Source organism: Sus scrofa, chromosome 1, assembly GCF_054392235.1.
Source record: "Sus scrofa isolate SSC_HxYL_T2T_F1_AM1 chromosome 1, Sscrofa_HxYL_maternal_Yorkshire_Landrace_v2.0, whole genome shotgun sequence".
In the NCBI taxonomy this organism is placed as follows: Eukaryota; Metazoa; Chordata; class Mammalia; order Artiodactyla; family Suidae; genus Sus; species Sus scrofa.
The window spans coordinates 53185521-53203825 of record NC_139383.1 but is presented as its reverse complement, the minus strand read 5'-3'; the positions used below and the strand labels follow the sequence as shown (position 1 = coordinate 53203825).

General features: G+C 38.2%; 1 protein-coding gene and 1 long non-coding RNA gene across 9 annotated transcripts in view; one reads left to right on the top strand and one right to left on the bottom strand.

Moving 5' to 3' along the window:
- Positions 1–18305, bottom strand: part of CYB5R4 (cytochrome b5 reductase 4) — a 99163-nt gene that overhangs the window by 2599 nt on the left and 78259 nt on the right. For 6 of the 8 annotated variants that reach the window (XM_021089555.2, XM_021089548.2, XM_084959260.1 and 3 more), the window contains 5 exons: positions 16602–16742; positions 14991–15143; positions 9898–10048; positions 9508–9594; positions 3020–3184 (listed from right to left, as the gene is read on the bottom strand). In XM_021089555.2, the coding sequence (XP_020945214.2) occupies positions 3020–3184; positions 9508–9594; positions 9898–10048; positions 14991–15143; positions 16602–16742 (697 nt within the window). The remainder of the gene's footprint in view (positions 1–3019; positions 3185–9507; positions 9595–9897; positions 10049–14990; positions 15144–16601; positions 16743–18305) is intronic. The other 2 variants (XR_014805242.1, XR_002343379.2) reach the window with 1 other exon arrangement.
- Positions 2204–7275, top strand: LOC146406080 (uncharacterized). The gene is made up of 2 exons (XR_014805251.1): positions 2204–4894; positions 4941–7275. It is a non-coding gene; the product is annotated as an uncharacterized LOC146406080 (long non-coding RNA).

Sequence of the window (18305 nt, the reverse complement as noted above, 5' to 3'; positions counted from 1 at the left end):
AGCTGACTACATTAAAAAAAAAAAAAAAGTTTCTCAGTCCTTCTCTGTTACCACATTGCACAAATTTGACAAATTTTCACCAAATATGGATGGTATGTTTGGCAAGGCTATACTTATGTAGATGACATGGGATTCACTTTGCGGGGAGGGGCTGAAGGAGAGGGCATTCCACAGTCACCATGCAGGAGAGCAAAAACTAGGATATAATAAAAAGTCCAAGTAACTGCCAAGTAAGAGATATATACCACATCCATGAAGATGGTGAAGACAAATCAAAAAAACAAAGAGTCCTAAGTTGAAAGTCACAGGGCAGAAGGTATGAAGGGTCAGTCCTGATCTGTATCAAGCAGCACCTCACAAGGCAACTCAATGCAGCATGTTCAAGGATGAGCCGGCAGGGACCCACAGATGATGAGGCAGACTCAGCACTTCCGGGCAAGTGAGACAGTGCTGCACAGAGACTTGCTCAGAGGTAAAGCTGAGAAAATAGAGCTATCCAGATTATAGTCAATTTAAAAACTGAAAAAATACTAGGCTCTTGGCTATCTTCAATTCAGGTACACATACACTGAGGCTCCAGTATGCAAGGAAGTGGGCTTGGTTAGAACCCTACTAGCCTTGCATAGAACCCCAATGAGGAGCCCTCAGGGGAGTTCCCATTGTGGCTCAGCAGGTTAAGAACCCAATTAGTATCCATAAGGATGTGGGTTTGATCCCTGACCTCACTCAGGGGGTTAAGGATCTGGCATTGCCACAAACTGCAGCGAAGGCCCGAGATGCAGCTTGGGATCTGCATTGCTATGGCTGTGTGGGCAGCAGCAGCTCAAATTCAGCCCCTAGCCCTGAAAAAAAAAAAAAAAAAAAAAAGCCTTCAAGAAGCCCAGAGTTCATGGGAGCAAATGGCCTACTCCTGTTAGGGAAGCTGTTCAAGGGATTTCCTCCTCAGTCAGTGAAAACTGGATCAAGTGGCCTTAAAGACAGCCTCTTTCAACACATCAAGTTTATGACTGCTATTATTTAAAAATATGATTAGACTGCAATCTATAAGATACTTCTAAAGGGCAGTGTCACATACCATATGATATCACTTACATCTGGAATCTAATACATGGCACAAACGAACCTTTCCACAGAAAAGACAATCATGGACTTGGAGAACAGACTTGTGGTTGCCGAGGCGGAGGGGGGAGGGAGTGGGATGGACTGGGAATTTGGGGTTAATAGATGCAACCTATTGCCTTTGGAATGGATAAGCAATGAGATCCTGTTGTATAGCACTGGGAACTATATCTAGTCACTAGTGATAGAGCGTGATAATGTGAGAAAAAAGAATGTATACATGTATGTATGACTGGGTCACCTTGCTGCTCAGTAGAAAACTGACAGAACACTAAACTAGCTATAATAGAAAAAATAAAAATCATTATAAAAATAATAAAGGGCAGAGTCAATAAAGGAGAAGAGTGTAGTCTTAGCCTTTTTTTCCTGAAAAATAATTTTACTTCATAAAATATGCTTATATTGTTAGTCTTCACTATAATTGTAATAGTTTTGTTTGAGCTTTAAAAGAGGAAAAGTTTAAACTACAATTTTTTTTTTTTTTTTTTGCTTTTTAGGGCCACACCCATGGCATATGGAAGTTCCCAGGCTATGGGCTGAATCAGAACTACAGCTGCTGGCCTACATCATAGCCATAGCAATGCAGGATCTGAGCCATGTCTGTGACCTACATCGAAGCTCACTGCATTGCCAGATCCTTAACCCAATGAGTGAGGCCAGGGACCGAACACACAACCTCATGGTTACTGTTAGATTCATTTCCACTGTGCCACAACAGGAACTCCTCCCCAATTTTTTTTTAAGTTGAGAGAACTTAAACAGAAGCACATTTTTCTGAAACCATTAAAAACCAGAAATATACTTAAATTTAGTTAAAATGCCTTTTAAAATACAATGTGGAGAGAAAAACTTTTTAATGTCTTCATTTATTTATTGCAGTCAATCTTCTTCTTAATTAAAATTAAAAATAAAATAGCAAGAGAAAATTATCTAGAAAGTGTTAGGTTCAGACATATACCAAATCAGGAAAGGCAAGGCATTTAAGGTCGTCGTAAGATTTCATCTAGAAACCCAAGAGAGGCTATATTTAACCAAATATTTTAAAGTATCATTTTAGAGTTAGTTCACATCAAGGTGATTTTTTCTTTTTTCTTTTCTTTCTTCTTTTTTTTTTTTTTTTTTGGTCTTTTGTCCTTTTAGGGCCCACCCGCAGCATATGGAGGTTCCCAAGCTAGGGGTCTGTCTAATGGGAGATACAGCTGCCGGCCTACACCACAGCCACAGCAGCACCAAATTGAGCTGCGTCTGCGACCTACACCACAGCTCACGGCAACACTGGATCCTTAACCCACTGAGCGAGGCCAGGGATCGAACCCAAAACCTCATGGTTCCTAGTCGGATTCGTTTCTGCAGTGTCACAACAGGAACTCCAAGGTGATTTTTAAATATGATGGTCGCTACCACTGGTTTTTTATGGTGTGGAGTTCAACTTTTAGTCTTGCCTATTTATGTTCTAATGTCTGTTTTCTGTCTTGCTGTTCAGCTTTCTCTCACTGCTACTTACTAGCTCTCCCCCTCTTGCATAGAATGAAGATCAAAAGCTACAATGAGACGAACACTTATTATTATATATTATGAAACTCTGGTGGAAGAAGAGGTTGAATCTCGTGTCCCCCCAAAATATCTGGCACCAACGTTGTGAATGCATCCACACTGCCCTTCATTAGCAGAGGCCATCAAGAGCTGGTTGTGTCTTTTGCGTTCACATCTATCTCTATGCATAATCCCAGCCTCCACCCTTCACCTGCGTGCAGATTAAACCCTTTGTTATTTTCATAGCCTGTAACAGACTATTATAGTGCAAGTTCATATGAACAGCATGAATTGAGAGCCAAATCAACTGCTTTTTTATAGGATTTCACAGGGCTGAGATTCTTTCTCCAACCATATTGCTACTCACTTCATTCCTTGTTCGGTAAATGGCGTTGGTCCACAAATGCAGATGAGGACTTTGGATTTCTCTAAACTTTTTTTCAAGAATTCAGAAAGCAGAGCTGGTGAAATGTATCCCTGTTTGCCACTCCATTCAGAAGGAGGTGCTGAGAGAACAAATTCAACATCAAATCTGGGGAAAAGAAACATTTTTTAAAAGTCTATTATGTTAACCATATTATGAACATGTTTCAAAGTCACTAAAATATTTTTTGCTCCCCTGGAGAATGACTGAATATATGAAGATTGATATACTTGCTAACAAAGCACTCGAACAGACTGTAAAGAAAGATTTCACAAAAACATACCGGTAGATCCATATTTACCAAAGAGAAACTTTTGCTACAGATAAGAATAATTTGACATTTTTTACTGAACTGACTAGAAAGAGAGCTCCCAAGGGATCTCGGAGAACTCTACATTTCTGTTAATCATCTGCTCACATATATCACAGTAAAAAGCAATGACCAGTGACATGTGCATTTGCATCTCAGACTCAAACCTCTTCAGTGGGTCCTAGACCCCTATAACCAATGGCCTATCTGACTTCTTAACTGTTACTGTCTCCATGGCCTCCACCTTGACTTAAAATCTTCCTGCCCACACCTGAAGTTACTGCTGTGAGTGGCCCCATAGTCCACTTGATTGCACAAACCAGAAACCTGGGATTTATCTGCCTCGACCTCCATGACCAAATTCTCCCCAAGGCCTAGTTCCTAACCCTGCTCTACTGCGCCCAGCCTACAACCCTGCCCATTCTCCTTCTTCTTTCTGTAGGGTTTCTTCCACACCACGGTTCAGTTCTTTGCTCAGACATCATATTCAGGGAAGCACTGCAGCCCCACCAGTCTGGAGTCCTTTCTTTTATGAGTTGTAGACATGTTTTCCTTTTTCTCTTCTTTACAGCCCTTGCATCAGACTGTAAATATGTGACCACCAAGATGATCACTGTATTAATGTCTACTTCCCCATGAGACCAGAAACCCCACGAGATCAGGGACCATGTTTGCTCTGGCTACCACTGCACCCTAGTGCAGACACGCAAACACTATGGAGTGAAACGTTTGAAAGAAAATAAAAGAAAGGATACAGAATTATAATGAAAGAAGCACATCAAACCAAGTCTCACACTGTAATCAAAGCCCATTTCTTCCCCCAGCTTTGTAATCGGCTAAGTGAACTGCTGGTAAAGAGCCACAGTAAATTCGAAATTCCAAATGGTACCTGCCCCCTTTGCTCCATTTTGCAAACACAATTAAATTTTAACATTTTCAATAGCATCAGAGCCAATGCACTTCTTTCTCCAGTTAAGTAATTCAGATATTTTCTCAAGAGAGGCAGGAATTAATTATACATTAATCTCAATCTTAAGAAAACACTGAAGTGAATAGTTTCTCTTGTGAGGTGGCCTGGGGAGCCAAACACCAGAAAGAAAACAAGATGTGGCTGGTGCAGCTGTCCCCATGTCACTGTGCTGTAGCAGGTTCATGCTTCCAAGAATGGAGGAGCCCAGCATGAGCACACAGACCAGTTTGGAGTCCCAGCCAGGGCTGGAGAACCACCCCAGTTCTCACCAGACCCAACCTCCAGGGGGCTTATTCGTTCATTTGTGGAACAAGGGACAACTCCTACAACTCTAATATTCTGATCATATATTTAAACACTCTATAGAGATATGGGAGTTTCTGTTGTGGCGCAGCGGAAACGAATCCAACTAGTGACCATGAAGTTGTGGATTCGATCTCTGGCCTCAATCAGTGGGTTAAGGGTCTGGTGTTGCTGTGAGCTGTGGTGTAGGTCACAGACACGGCTTGAATCTGGCGTTGTTGTGGCTGTGGTGTAGGTCACAGACACGGCTTGAATCTGGCGTTGTTGTGGCTGTGGTGTAGGTCGGCAGCTACAGCTCCGATTTGACCCCTAGCCTGGGAACCTCCACATGCCATGGGTGAGGCCCTAGAAAAGGCAAAAAGACCAAAAAAAAAAAAAAAAAAAAAAGTAAGAAAAAAAAATTCTATAGAGATATGTTTTATTTCTTGCCTTCAAGGTTCCCATCTTGTTTTAGCAGCAATTTGAATCCACCTTATACAAAATGGCCTCCCCAAATACTTTCTTTCAGTGACATTTTTTCCTCCCCAGCACTCAAAATTAAGATGGTGTTGGATGATCCTGGAATGTGCTTTTTGTTTACTGCTCCACTGAGGGCAGCGTCCTTATCTGACTTGTTCAATACTATATCCAGGCCTGGCTTGAGGCAAGTGTGCCAAAAATACCTAATGAATGACTAAAGGGATTAATTTAACAAGAAGCCATATTGGCCAAAAATAAACACTATACTTAGCAGGACAAAGCCACATGTAAGCAACTAGAAATTACATATAAAATGTACGTGAATTTGTAAGGACATTTTTCTGGGAAGAAGGTCCATGACCTTTCACCATATTATCAAAAGGGACCCAAAAACAGCTGTGGAACCACGAGCCTAAGACATTTCTATTATACATAGACAATGCAGTAACAGATAGCAATTGCCATATTAAATTACAATAAAAGATAGTCTGCCCTGCCTCTATTCCGGTAAGTCTGTCAATGGAATAAAACTGCAGGGATAGGAGTTCCTGACATGGCTCAGCAGTAACGAACCTGACTAGGACTATGAGGATGTGAGTTCACTCAGTGGGTTAAGGATCCAGCATTGCCCATAAGCTATGGTGTAGGTCGCAGACGTGGCTCAGATCCCACATTGCTGTGGCTGTGGCATAGGCCAGAAGCTACAGCTCTGATTCCACCCCTAGCCTGTGAACTTCCATATGACTCTGGTGTGTCCCTGAAAAAACAAAAAACAAAAAAAAGTAGGCCTTTAAGGCTAGGTTTCTCCTCTATCTAGATAAAGCCTACCCTAATAAATATTCCAAAGCCATGTACATATGCAAGGTCTTTGGGTTTTCCAGTGAGGGTTTGACCATGAGTCTCCAGGAGCATAGATTATCCTATGCTGGAAGTCAGTACCAGCAAGGAGAGCTCTGTCTCCAGGAAGTGGAAGGGAAGGTAGGGACCCAGAGCACATAGGAAAGGAAGGTGAGAGCAGGAAGGGCAGGGGAGGGGAGCAGAAGAGAGGACAAAGGCACGAGGAGTCACGAGGCTCTCACTTCTCCCAGTAAACTGAAGCATCTTGTGAGCATTATTAGAGCCAGTCACCCACAAGTGAAAAAAAGGGCCCTTTTCTCATCCTCAATCCTCCAGCCCAAACAATTCCACAACCTGAAATTGTGTGCAGACTAAGACAAAACAAAACACAGGTGACTTCATTAAGGGACACTTCACAACAAAAAAACAAACAACCCAATTGAAAAATGGGCAGAAGACCTAAACAGACAATTCTCCAAAGAAGACATACAGATGGCCAACAGGCACATGAAAAAATGTTCAACATCACTAATTATTAGAGAAATGCAAATTAAAATTAGGATGAAGTACCACTTCACACCAGTCAGAAGGGCCATCATTAACATGTCATCAAATAACAAATGCTGGAAAGGGTGTGGAGAAAAGGGAACCCTCCTTCACTGTTGGTGGGAATGTAAACTGCTACAACCACCATGGAAAACAGTATGGAGGTACCTCAGAAAACTAAATATAGAACTACCACAATGATTCAGCAATCCCACTCCTGGGCATACATCCAGAAAAAACTTTCACTGAAAAAGATACATGCACCCCTAAGTCCACTGGCAGAGCTATTCACAATAGCCAAGACATGGATACAATCTAAATGTCCATGGACAGATGAATGGATTAAGAAGGTGTGGTATATATACACAGTGGAATACTTCTCAGCCGTAAGAAAGATAAACTAATGCCATTTGCAGCAACATGGGTGGAACTAAAGATTCTCATTATTAAGTGAAGTAAATCAGAAGGAAAAAGACAGACACCAAATGATATCACTTATTTGTAGAATCTAAAATATGGCACAGATGATCCTATCTACAAAACAGAAACAGATCATGGCCAAAAGGAGCAGACTTTGTGGTTCCCGGAGTAGGATGGACAGGGAGTTTGGGGGGTTTTAGATGCAAACACTTATATTTGGATTGGATGGGCAATGGGGCCCTAAAGTACAGCATAGGGAACTATGTGTGATTGGGTCACTGAGCTGTACAACAGAAATTGAAGAAACACTGTAAATCAACAATACTTTAATAAAAAAAAAAAGAAAGAAAAAAAAGAACCCTTCGTTTTCAGAGGCTGTTAATACATTCCTTTGACGAACTGCCTCTTAAATTGAGTTTAACTCCTAGGGAAAGACTCAGAGAATAATGTCCGTTCACTGAAATAATAATAAATGGATTTTTCTTGTACAAGGAAACTACCTTAAGGAACACTATGTCCAAAACCTGCCAAAAATACTTAAAAAAAAAACTTAGTTAAAAAAGTCCAGCTATGTGCGTTTAAATTCTTCTAGATGTTTGCGTAGGAAAAAGAAGCTCAAACAGTTAATACAGAAACAAACACATGCATACAGAGATCCTCTATAACCACAATCCAAATATCTGAGGCAGGGTTTCACAATCTCCAGAGCTTACACTACCCTCTCCAATTCTGACAACAGCCTTATGAAGTAAGGAAGGAAGATGTCATTATTCATTCCGAAGATAAAGAGACAGGCCCACAGAGCTAAGTAATTTTTGAAGACAGTTTCAAGCTAGCAAAGGGTCAAACAAAAACTAGAACTTAGGTCTTTAGGCTTTGTGATAAATGCTGCTTCCAATTTTCTACTCTGAAAATTACTGAAAAAGATATCTGAAAAACCTAGGAATTTGTATTCCCTCAAAGTACACTCTAAATGGCCATGCAACTGCTTAACTATAGTAAGTATTCTTGGATTTATGCTTTAAGTATGTAAGAAGAGAAAATAGTTCAAGGAAAATTAAATTCAGATCATCCTTAATTTGCGCAAATTATTTATTAAAAGAGAAAGGGGGGGGGATGGGAGACAACAGGGAGGAATAACTAGAAGGAACCACAGCTCACCTTAGTAGGGACATACAGAAAATATTCAGAAGAGCCTGGAGCCTCTGGAACAGCTGAGTTTCTAAGGTCATTAACTTAAAAAAAATTTTTTTTTATTATACTTGATTTACAATGTTTTGTCAATTTCTGCTGCACTGCAAGTGACCCAGTCATATATATATACACACACATAGATTCTTTTTCTCATAATATCTTCCACATATATAATATATATGTATATGATATATACATGATGTGTATGTGATATATACATGATGTATATGATGTGTCATATATATATACACATGTGTATATGTATATGTATACATACACACACATTCTTTTTCTCATATCTTCCATATATACACATATATATATTCTATACACATGTGTATATGTATATGCATACATACACACACATTCTTTTTCTCATATCTTCCATATATACACATATATATGTTCTATACACATATACATAAATATTCTTTTTCTCATAATATATTTCATCACAAGTGATCAGATATAGTTCCTCTGTGCTATACAGCAGGACCTGAGGTCTTTAACTTTTAAAAGGCCTACAACTTTATCTATACCATACTGTCATATGTCAGATATGTCAGATATTTTGTGTGACTTATGAAGTTCTGAAATTCTTAGAAGTATTTTTAATGATATAGAAATACTTCATAAAGTATGACAGCTTGTCCAATTCACTCTTCTTCCAAATTATTTTGAATTTCCTCCTGCTTTCAAACCTCTTTAGGGGAGATGGTTAAATTATCTTAACTGCCGTTGACTATAGGGTTCTCTTTTCAAAGAAACAAATTTTCACCTTGCTATCTGGTTCTACCACTGAATTCAGACCGACTCAAACTTTTTTCTATTACCTCTACCAGCACTTCCCAAAGTGCATACTAAGGATCACTAGTGATAATAATAAGTGTTCATGTAAAGAAACAAAAATGAAGAGAAACTTGCTCAACAATGCATAGGAACCCTCTTCTTGGAAAGTCACAAAGGACATCGGTACAGCAAAGGCTTTAAGAAATCCTGTGGTAAAGAAACATGCTTATATTTGCTTAATCCACCTCACCAAATTTATCTGATCTGTTCCCATTATAATAAGAAAATCTTGAATCACCGAATTGGCTATATTGGATCATTTTTGATGAGACCCAACTCAGTATAAACAACAGAAACATAAAGCCCATTACATATTTTATTGGTACACACTTGATGTCACATTGATCTTATCAAACAGTATTTCTCTGGGGGAGATGTATTAATATTACTTACATTTAATTTTTTTTAAAGAGAATTATTAAGTTTATTTTTTTGTTTGAAGGAGCTTCCTAGTCAATTAAAAACTCCAACCAAAGAAGACAGGACTTACCTGACTAAATATGTAAGAATAAATTAAACACAGAGCTACTATCACTTTAATACCTTTTATCCTTTAATGCTAATTTCTCCAATTGGCTTCTCCAAATTATATCATCCTCTGTTTTATTGAAGAACATCAGCTTCACTTTCCTTAAAAGAAAAAACAATAACAACTCAAAAAGCACTATTTCAATTACACTTAAAATATACATGAATGGAAAGTCTAAAAGTAAAGTAGCATGAATGTGTTTTTAGTGCCAATTAAGGAAAGAAAAGTACCCAAATTAAAAGAATCAAGTGAATAAAACAGCTCAGAGGAAGAAAAGTTAAGAAATGATAACTGAGGGATGAGAACGTGTCTGTTGAGGTCCACTGAGTATTTAATTAATTTAGAATCCTTCTACTAATCCAACAGCCTCACAAGGGATAGTAATTAAAGATAAAGTTACATACCTGAGACTGGGTATACCAGTCAAAGCATAATGCAGTACTTTAACCATTGGTGTGAAGCCTGTTCCAGCTGCCAATAGAAAGAGATCTTCCATTTCTTGGAACTGGGATATTTTAAAACTGCCCTCAGGATTGCTTACAGAAACATAATCTCCTAAACAATGAAATACACACTAAATCAGAAAAAAATCAGGAAACCTGAGATGGTAAACCTAGCTGAATTTATAATACTGAGGAGAAACAGGTTGGGTAACGATCAGACTACATCTCAGTTTGTAAGGTATGTAAGCAGTTTTAAGAGTATTCATTAGGTTCCCAAGTATGTCATTATACTCAAATTATCATTATAATCAAGTCAATAACAAGGTTTTATTACACTCATTTACCAACATTTCATTCCCAACCCATCCAATAAAGGATAACTGCTAAACTAAATCTAAGCAGTTCAAAAGCAGTCCTTGGAGTTCCTGTCGTGGCATAGTGGTTAACGAATCTGACTAGGAACCATGAGGTTGCAGGTTCGATCCCTGGCCTCGATCAGTGGGTTAAGGATCCGGCGTTGCCATGAGCTGTGGTGTAGGTCACAGACGTGGCTTGGATCCTGTGTTGTTGAGGCTCTGGCGTAGGCTGGCGGCTACAGCTCCGATTAGATCCCTAGCCTGGGAACCTCCATATGCTACAAGTGCGGCCACAGAAGAGACAAAGAGCCAAAAAAAAAAAAAAAAAAAAAAGCAGTTCTTGAACACCTGTCTTGTATGGTACAAGGTGACATAGTCACCACTTAACACACCAATTCTTTACCATAGTAATAAGACTAGTACAAGAGAAAACAGAAATAGAAATGTATTCTAAAATCTTATATTCTTAGTAAATGGAACATTAGAAAATGCTAACTTTGCCTCCATCAAATCTTAGAAAAGACCTACCAATTAAAATAAGAGTTATTCTGAATTTAATTCCTACAAAGACAAACAAGATGAGAAACTGTACCTGGAGCATGCTACTTCTATATCTACAATCAAAATAGTTGAAAAAACCCTTTTCTGCTATGCAGTTGATATAATCACTATGTACCACGCCTATAAGAGAACTGTACTGGACAGCCACATGTCAAAGAATAAAATTAGAACACTCTCTAACACCATACACAAAAATAAACTCAAAATCAAACTGGATACTATAAGCTCCTAAAGGAAAACATAGGCAGAACATTCTTTGACATAAATCACAGCAATATTTTTTTGGATCCACTTCCTTGATTAATGAAAATAAAGACAAAAAAACCCCAAATGGGCCGTAATTAAACTTAAAAGCTTTTGCACAGTAAAGGAAACCATTAAAAAAACAAAAAGACAACCTATGGACTTGGAGAAAATATTTGCAAACAATGTGACCAATAAGGACTTAATTTCTAAAATATACAAACAGCTCATATAGCTCCATACCAAAAAACCCAAACAACTCAATCAAAAAGCAGGCAAAGATCTAAATAGATATTTCCCCAAAAAAGACATATAGATGGCCAAAAGGCACATGGAAAAAATCCTCAACATCACTAATTATTAGAAAATGGAGGAGTTCCCATTGTGGCGCGGTGGTTAACGAATCCGACTAGGAACCATGAGGTTGCGGGTTCGGTCCCTGCCCTTGCTCAGTGGGTTAACGATCCAGCGTTGCTGTGAGCTGTGGTGTAGGTTGCAGACGCGGCTCGGATCCCGCATTGCTGTGGCTCTGGCGTAGGCTGGCAGCTGCAGCTCCGATTAGACCCCTAGCCTGGGAACCTCCATATGCCGTGGGAGCGGCCCAAGAAATGGCAAAAAGACAAAAAAAAAAAAAATGGAAATCAAAACTACAATGAGGTATCACCTCATTCCATTCAAAATGGTCATCATCAAAGGTCTACAAATAAATGCTGGAGAAAGTGTGGAGATGGGTGAAAATGTAAACTGTTACACCACTAGGGAGAACAGTACGGAGGTTCCTTTAAAAACAGTTTTACCATTTGATCCAGCAATCATACTCCTGGGCATATATCTGTAGAAATATCTAATTCAAGAAGATACATGCAACCCAATGTTCATTCCCAGGACTATTTACAACAGGCAAGACATGGAAGCAACCTAAATGTTTAGATGGGAGATGAATAAATAAAATATGATACACACACACATATTTTCACATACACACACATACACATACACAATGGAATACTACTTAGCCATAAAAAAGAAATTGTGCCATTTGCAGCAACATGGGCCAATATATTATCATACGAAGTAAAGTAAGTCAGAGAAAGATAAATATCATATGATAACTTTTATATGTGGAATCTAAAAATAAATGACACAGATGAATTTATATATGAAAAAGAAGTATGTCCATAGACATAGAAAACAAACTTATGATTACCAAGTAGAAAGAGGACAGAGGGATAAATTAGGAGGACAGGATTAACATATACACACTACTATATATAAAACAGATAACCAACAAGGACCTACTATATAGCACTGGGAACTATGCTCAATATTTTTTAATATTATAATATTACATATTATAATATATAATGTGTGTGTGTGTGTGTGTATCTTCTTCTTCAGATTCTTTTCCCTTATAGGTCATGACAAAATACTGAGTATAGTTCCCTGTGCTATACAGAAGGTCCTTGTTGGTTATCTATTATATATATAATACAGATAGACAGATAAGATATATATATATATATCTGAATCACTGTGTTGTACACCTAAAACTAAACGATGTTGTAAATCAACTATACTTCAATTAAGAAAAAAAAAACCTATCCATATTTTTAAAAAAATTTCAAATGCTCTGATTTTAAATGCTTGGATGCTCATAATTTTTCCCTTTTTCTGTCCATGACAGGATATTAAGAATCTTGCAATAATTGATAAATTCAGTATGAGAAAGTAACAGAAGCTCCTGGTTATAGTTCAAAAGGGACCAGAAGATCAGAATATCCCCAGGAAAAAGTGAGCTGGTTGTTTACTAAAGAAGCCTCACAGAATGATATTAACTTGGTAACTTTTGTCCACAGTCTGATCCTTCCAATGTCATAAAATTGATTAGACTCAGGCAAGGACCAGATGCTAATCAAATTCACAAGAGATTAAAGCACACTTGTCGGAATGGCAATGGATTTTCAGCCTATCTGCATCTAGTGACCTAACCATTACATGCCCCATCCAGGACATTTCATTTCCAGCGTCAGAATATTTGGAAGGCCAAAATAATCATATAAAAGTTGCTTGATGAGGAGTTCCCACTGTGGTACAGTGGTTAATGAATCCAACTAGGAACCATGAGGTTGCGGGTTCGATCCCTGGCCTTGCTCAGCGGGTTAAGGATCTGGCGTTGCCATGAGCTGTGGTGTAGGTTGCAGACACAGCTCAAATCCCGCGTTGCTGTGGCTCTGGTGTTGGCAGGTGGCTACAGCTCTGATTTGACCCCTAGCCTGGGAACCTCCATATGCCCCGGGAGCGGCCCAAGAAATGGCAAAAAGACAAAAAAAAAAAAAAGTTGCTTGATGAACATGGGACTGAAACAAAGTGGATAATTTTATACAGTAGCTCATTCAGGCCATAATAGGGCTTCCTGAGTTGTCACTGCCTGGCACTGTACAGTATCTGTGCCATGACGAGTTCTTCTGGATGAAGTTGACAAAAACACTGATCGTGCTATTCTGGCTTTCTTTTCCATGCTCCAGGTGAACTCTCCACCCTACTTCACACAATGTCTATGAATAGGTTATAATACCATTGGCTAAGCTTCCACCTGCTGTATTACAGCCATGTTGTCAGCCCTTCCCAAGGTGACATCACCTTCACTAGGTTTGTAGGTATTCCAAATATTTTCAGGTTCACTTTTATGAAGAATTATAATACTTTTACAATATTTTGGTTTATGAGACGACTCATCACATGTTATGTATAGACTGCTGAGTTTATTAACTTTCAGAAAGCAACAGATTTTCTTCGTTTCCAAATTGTATTCATCTATTTCAGTTACCTGGATATTACTGCAAATGCTGCTTAAAAGGGGGAAGATCACTTTTATTGTTAGGCAAAAGGCAGTGAATGGCTGAAGACACAGAAAAAGGAGTAGAAACAGGAAGAGGGGGTTCTCTAAATATTAACAGATTTCATTACAGTCCCTTTATTAATTCTTTCAAAATACTTTTATTGAGAGCCCATTATGTGTCAACTGCCATGCTAGGTATGAGAAATACAAAGATAAGACAACCTCTGCCCTTAAACTCAAAAGTTCTATAAAGAAGGACTATTATTTATTCTTATCCTAGAGCTATGAACTAAGTGTTAGTTATGGAGGGGTTCAGAAGAGGCAGGAGGCTTCGTAAAGGAGGTGATGGTTTGTTTGGGTCTTTTAAAAAAAGGTACTTGACAGGTAGAGAGGGCCGATGGGTTTCCTACAAAACTCATGTTCCTATCACTTAGGATGGTGAGCATGTGGAACTCTGAATAGCACAAGTACTTTATAGAGCAAGAGGGGAAGCTGGAGAGACCATCAAAGTCTTAGTAGACCATGAAGAGGACTTAAGAGCTGGGTAATGGAGCCCCATCAGAGGTTTCAAAGCTACAGAGCAACATGATTCATTCTATCCTCAGGGCCACATGGAAAAAGAACTGGAAAATGCAGATAAATAGAAAAAAAGCAGATCGAGGCCACTGAAAGAGACCAGTTATAGGTCAACAGAGAAATGATGAAGGCTTCACCTAATGGGGTGGCAGAAGGGATTGAAAAGAAAGATTAAAAAGTCACTGAGAGGTAGACACAAAAGAACTAAGTGGTTGGCGGGATTGGGAGGAAGAAAATGGGAAGACTCAGGGATTACTCAAGTCTCTAAGTTGGGTCGAGCATGAACAGCGATGCGGCAGATAATACATAAGGAATATGGAAACAAGGACAGATTGGGTGGGACAAAGAGAACACGACATTCACTGCAGACATGGTGAGTTAAGATTATCTGATAGACTCCCACAGGGGAATAACTAGAGAATAGTGTAACAATTGATCCAATCCAGAACACAATGTAAGTTTAAAAAAAAAATACTTACCAATCTGAAGAAGATCAAGCTCTGGTGTGAAGAGTCCAGCAGGGTAGATTTTTACCAAAAAGTAGATGTATTTACTATTGGGAAAAACTGGTTCCTTGAACTCTGGGACTAAGGAATCAGATACAGGTGTATATGGCTTCACAATTTCAGTACCTAGAAAAGGTCACAACAAAGAAATTCAATTCTAAAAATCCAGATGAATAAAGATGAAACATAAAAATGTTATGATGCTATTAGTACATATTTAAAACTGTACGCTTAATGTGAATATAATTCTATATGTATAGAACATAGTTAGAATTATATAGCACATGTATGTATACATACCCCAAGCCTATGTATGTTAAAATAATTTTAACAAATCAATAATTCACCTACAACATAAATAATCTGTTTTTATTAAGTGTGGTATTAAGATAGGGATTTATGTTAATAAACTTAGAAAAAACCATCTATGCCATCAACACATGAGCTTTGTAATGAGCCACAACAAAAATGCATCAAAGTTTACAGAGACGCAAGGTACTTACATAATAGTATTAATTATACACCAAATTTTTAACAATGGATTATTGATGGGATCATTTGGGTTTGAGGGAGGCAAGAATTTCACTTTTAACTTTATATATTTTGAATTGTTTCAATGTTTAATATATTATTTTGGTAACTGAAAAAATATTAATCGAACTACTTCTAAGAATATAATAATTAAAGACAGGGTAAAATTAACAAGAGGTCATGTTACAGTTTAGCTAGCCAAATTCCAAAGAAAGAAGAGTCACCATACATTTGAAAGACCAAAATTTCATACATTGCTCCTTGACATACACAAAATTAATCTGTCTGCAAATTATAATACACTGACAATAACCATACCAGATACCAGTTACTGAATGACAACTTGGCATTTGTGATGAAAAGAAAACACCCAACAGTGCCATCAAAATATACCATATTCACCAAATCCTGGCTGGTAGTCTGTAAGACTGATTGCTAGAAACACTAGGACTGACATGCTAATGTTCCCTTCTGCAGTTTCGAAAGGCCAAGATGTTAGACAACAGAAAGAAGGGTACTTAAGTAAATGAGGTTATTTTAGGATGCCAGTAAGGGGAAAAATAATTCACAAGTAAGGAATACACTGACTGAGCTTCTTACACTGGTTGCACATGCAGGGAAATAATTTCTAATCATCCACTCATTTTGAACTTTATAAATTCAAATTCACAAGTCACACAACTGTTAAGTGGCTAACAAGAGAAACATACAATAATATACACATACATGGGTCTCTAGGTGTCTCCATGGAAACCCATTTCTGCTCCCAACCTCTGTCCTTTAAGGCTTTGTTAGTAATAAATTCCAGTGTTGGTGGAACCATCTTTATGACTAGTGACAATTTCTTTATTCTACTCAGTGATACGGCACAGCTCTAGTTCCAAAAGGTAGGAATGTTGCATCCACAAAAACTAGAATCTGGTTATCACTAAATCTAGCTTCCCAGAAACATTTATTAAGAATGTAAATGGGTGCTTCCTCCAGAGATAAGTACTGATTCTGAACTGCTTATATAAGAAGAAAATGTTTGCCCAAAGCCTCTGTTTGCCTTACCTGCAATAGTTAGCTTGAGGTAAACATGTTGCCCAACTGGCACCTGAAGATGAGTGCTTGGTGGCAGCATCACAGAGAAAAGCTTCGTATCATGAGTCACGTCTTCTTTGGAAATTAACTGGCACTTTCTGTAGTACAAATCTAGGAAATGATTCATTTTCTCTTAGTGATGAATAAATTGAGATACTACTAGAGTCAGATTTTTTTTTAAATTTTATTGTTATTACTTATTTATTTATTTATTTATTGGCTTTTGTCTTTTGTCTTTTTAGGACTGCACCTATAGCATATGGAGATTCACAGGCTAGGGGTCTAATTGGAGCTGTAGCTGCCGGCCTCCGCCAGAGCCATAGCAACGCTGGATCCGAGCCGCGTCTGCGACCTACACCACAGCTCATGGCAACACCGGATCCTTAACCCACTGAGCAAGGCCAGGGATCGAACCCAAAACCTCATGGTTCCTGGTCAGGTTTGTTTCCAATGCACTAAGACGGGAACTCCAACTTTTATTATAGTTGATTTACACTGTTGTGGCAATTTCTGCTGTATAGCATGGTGATCCAGTCATACAAAAATATACATTCTTTTCTCATAAAATCTTCCATCATGTTCTATCCCAAGAGACTATAGTATATAGTTCCCTGTGCGTTTCAGTAGGACCTCACTGCTTATCCATTGTAAACCTAACAGTTTGCCTAAATTGCAGACATGAAAAATATTTGCTAACCAACAAATCTACATTTTAAATTCTTCTCTTACAGAATGGAAAAGTCCTGAAACTCAAGTATTTAAAGTTCAACAATATCAGCATTATTATTATTTTTTTTTTTTTGCCTTTTCTAGGGTCGCTCCCACGGCATATGGAGGTTCCCAGGCTAGGGGTCGAATCGGAGCTGTAGCTGCGGGCCTACAACAGAGCCATAGCAACACAAGATCCCAGCCACATCTGCGACCTACACCACAGCTCACGGCAATGCCAGATCCTTAACTGTACTAAGCAAGGCCAGGGATCGAACCCGCAACCTCATGGTTCCTAGTTGGATTCATTAACCACTGAGTCACGACAGGAACTCCAACAATACCAACATTACTAAATAACTTCAGAAATATTTCTCTAATAAAGGCAGGAAAGATAGACACTCCTGTATCTCTATATATGTATGTGTATTATATATACACAGGAAAAATTCATATGTACATGAATTATAGAACATTTTAACTGTCAAAAAATGATTAAAACAAAAAATAAACTTATGTTTAAGGATGTAAGTTCTGATTATCTGGAAAATTAATTTAAGTGAAAAACTGAAGATGCCAGCTTTGTGGTACTAAATAAACATATAAATAAAAGGAATGTAGTATTTCTATAAATACTGGAAATATGTGAACTTAACATCCCAAGCTCAGGAAATATAATTCATATACATGCAAAATAATACCACTAGGATTGTTAGATTTTGTTACAGAAATTCTGAGAACACGAATACATTTTTCACTTGTAAATTCTTTCGTACGTAACAGCATACCAGGGTAGACTGATGATACTGGCTTGTTTCATATCTCCTCTCTTTTATGAAACAGCATTTACAGAGATGAATCCAGAATTAACCCTGATAAATCATCTTATTATCCTAATTATTTTCTCTCTTTTTAAACTTAAAATATTTAGGTAGGTACAGAAAGATTTACTGCGGAATTGAGGAC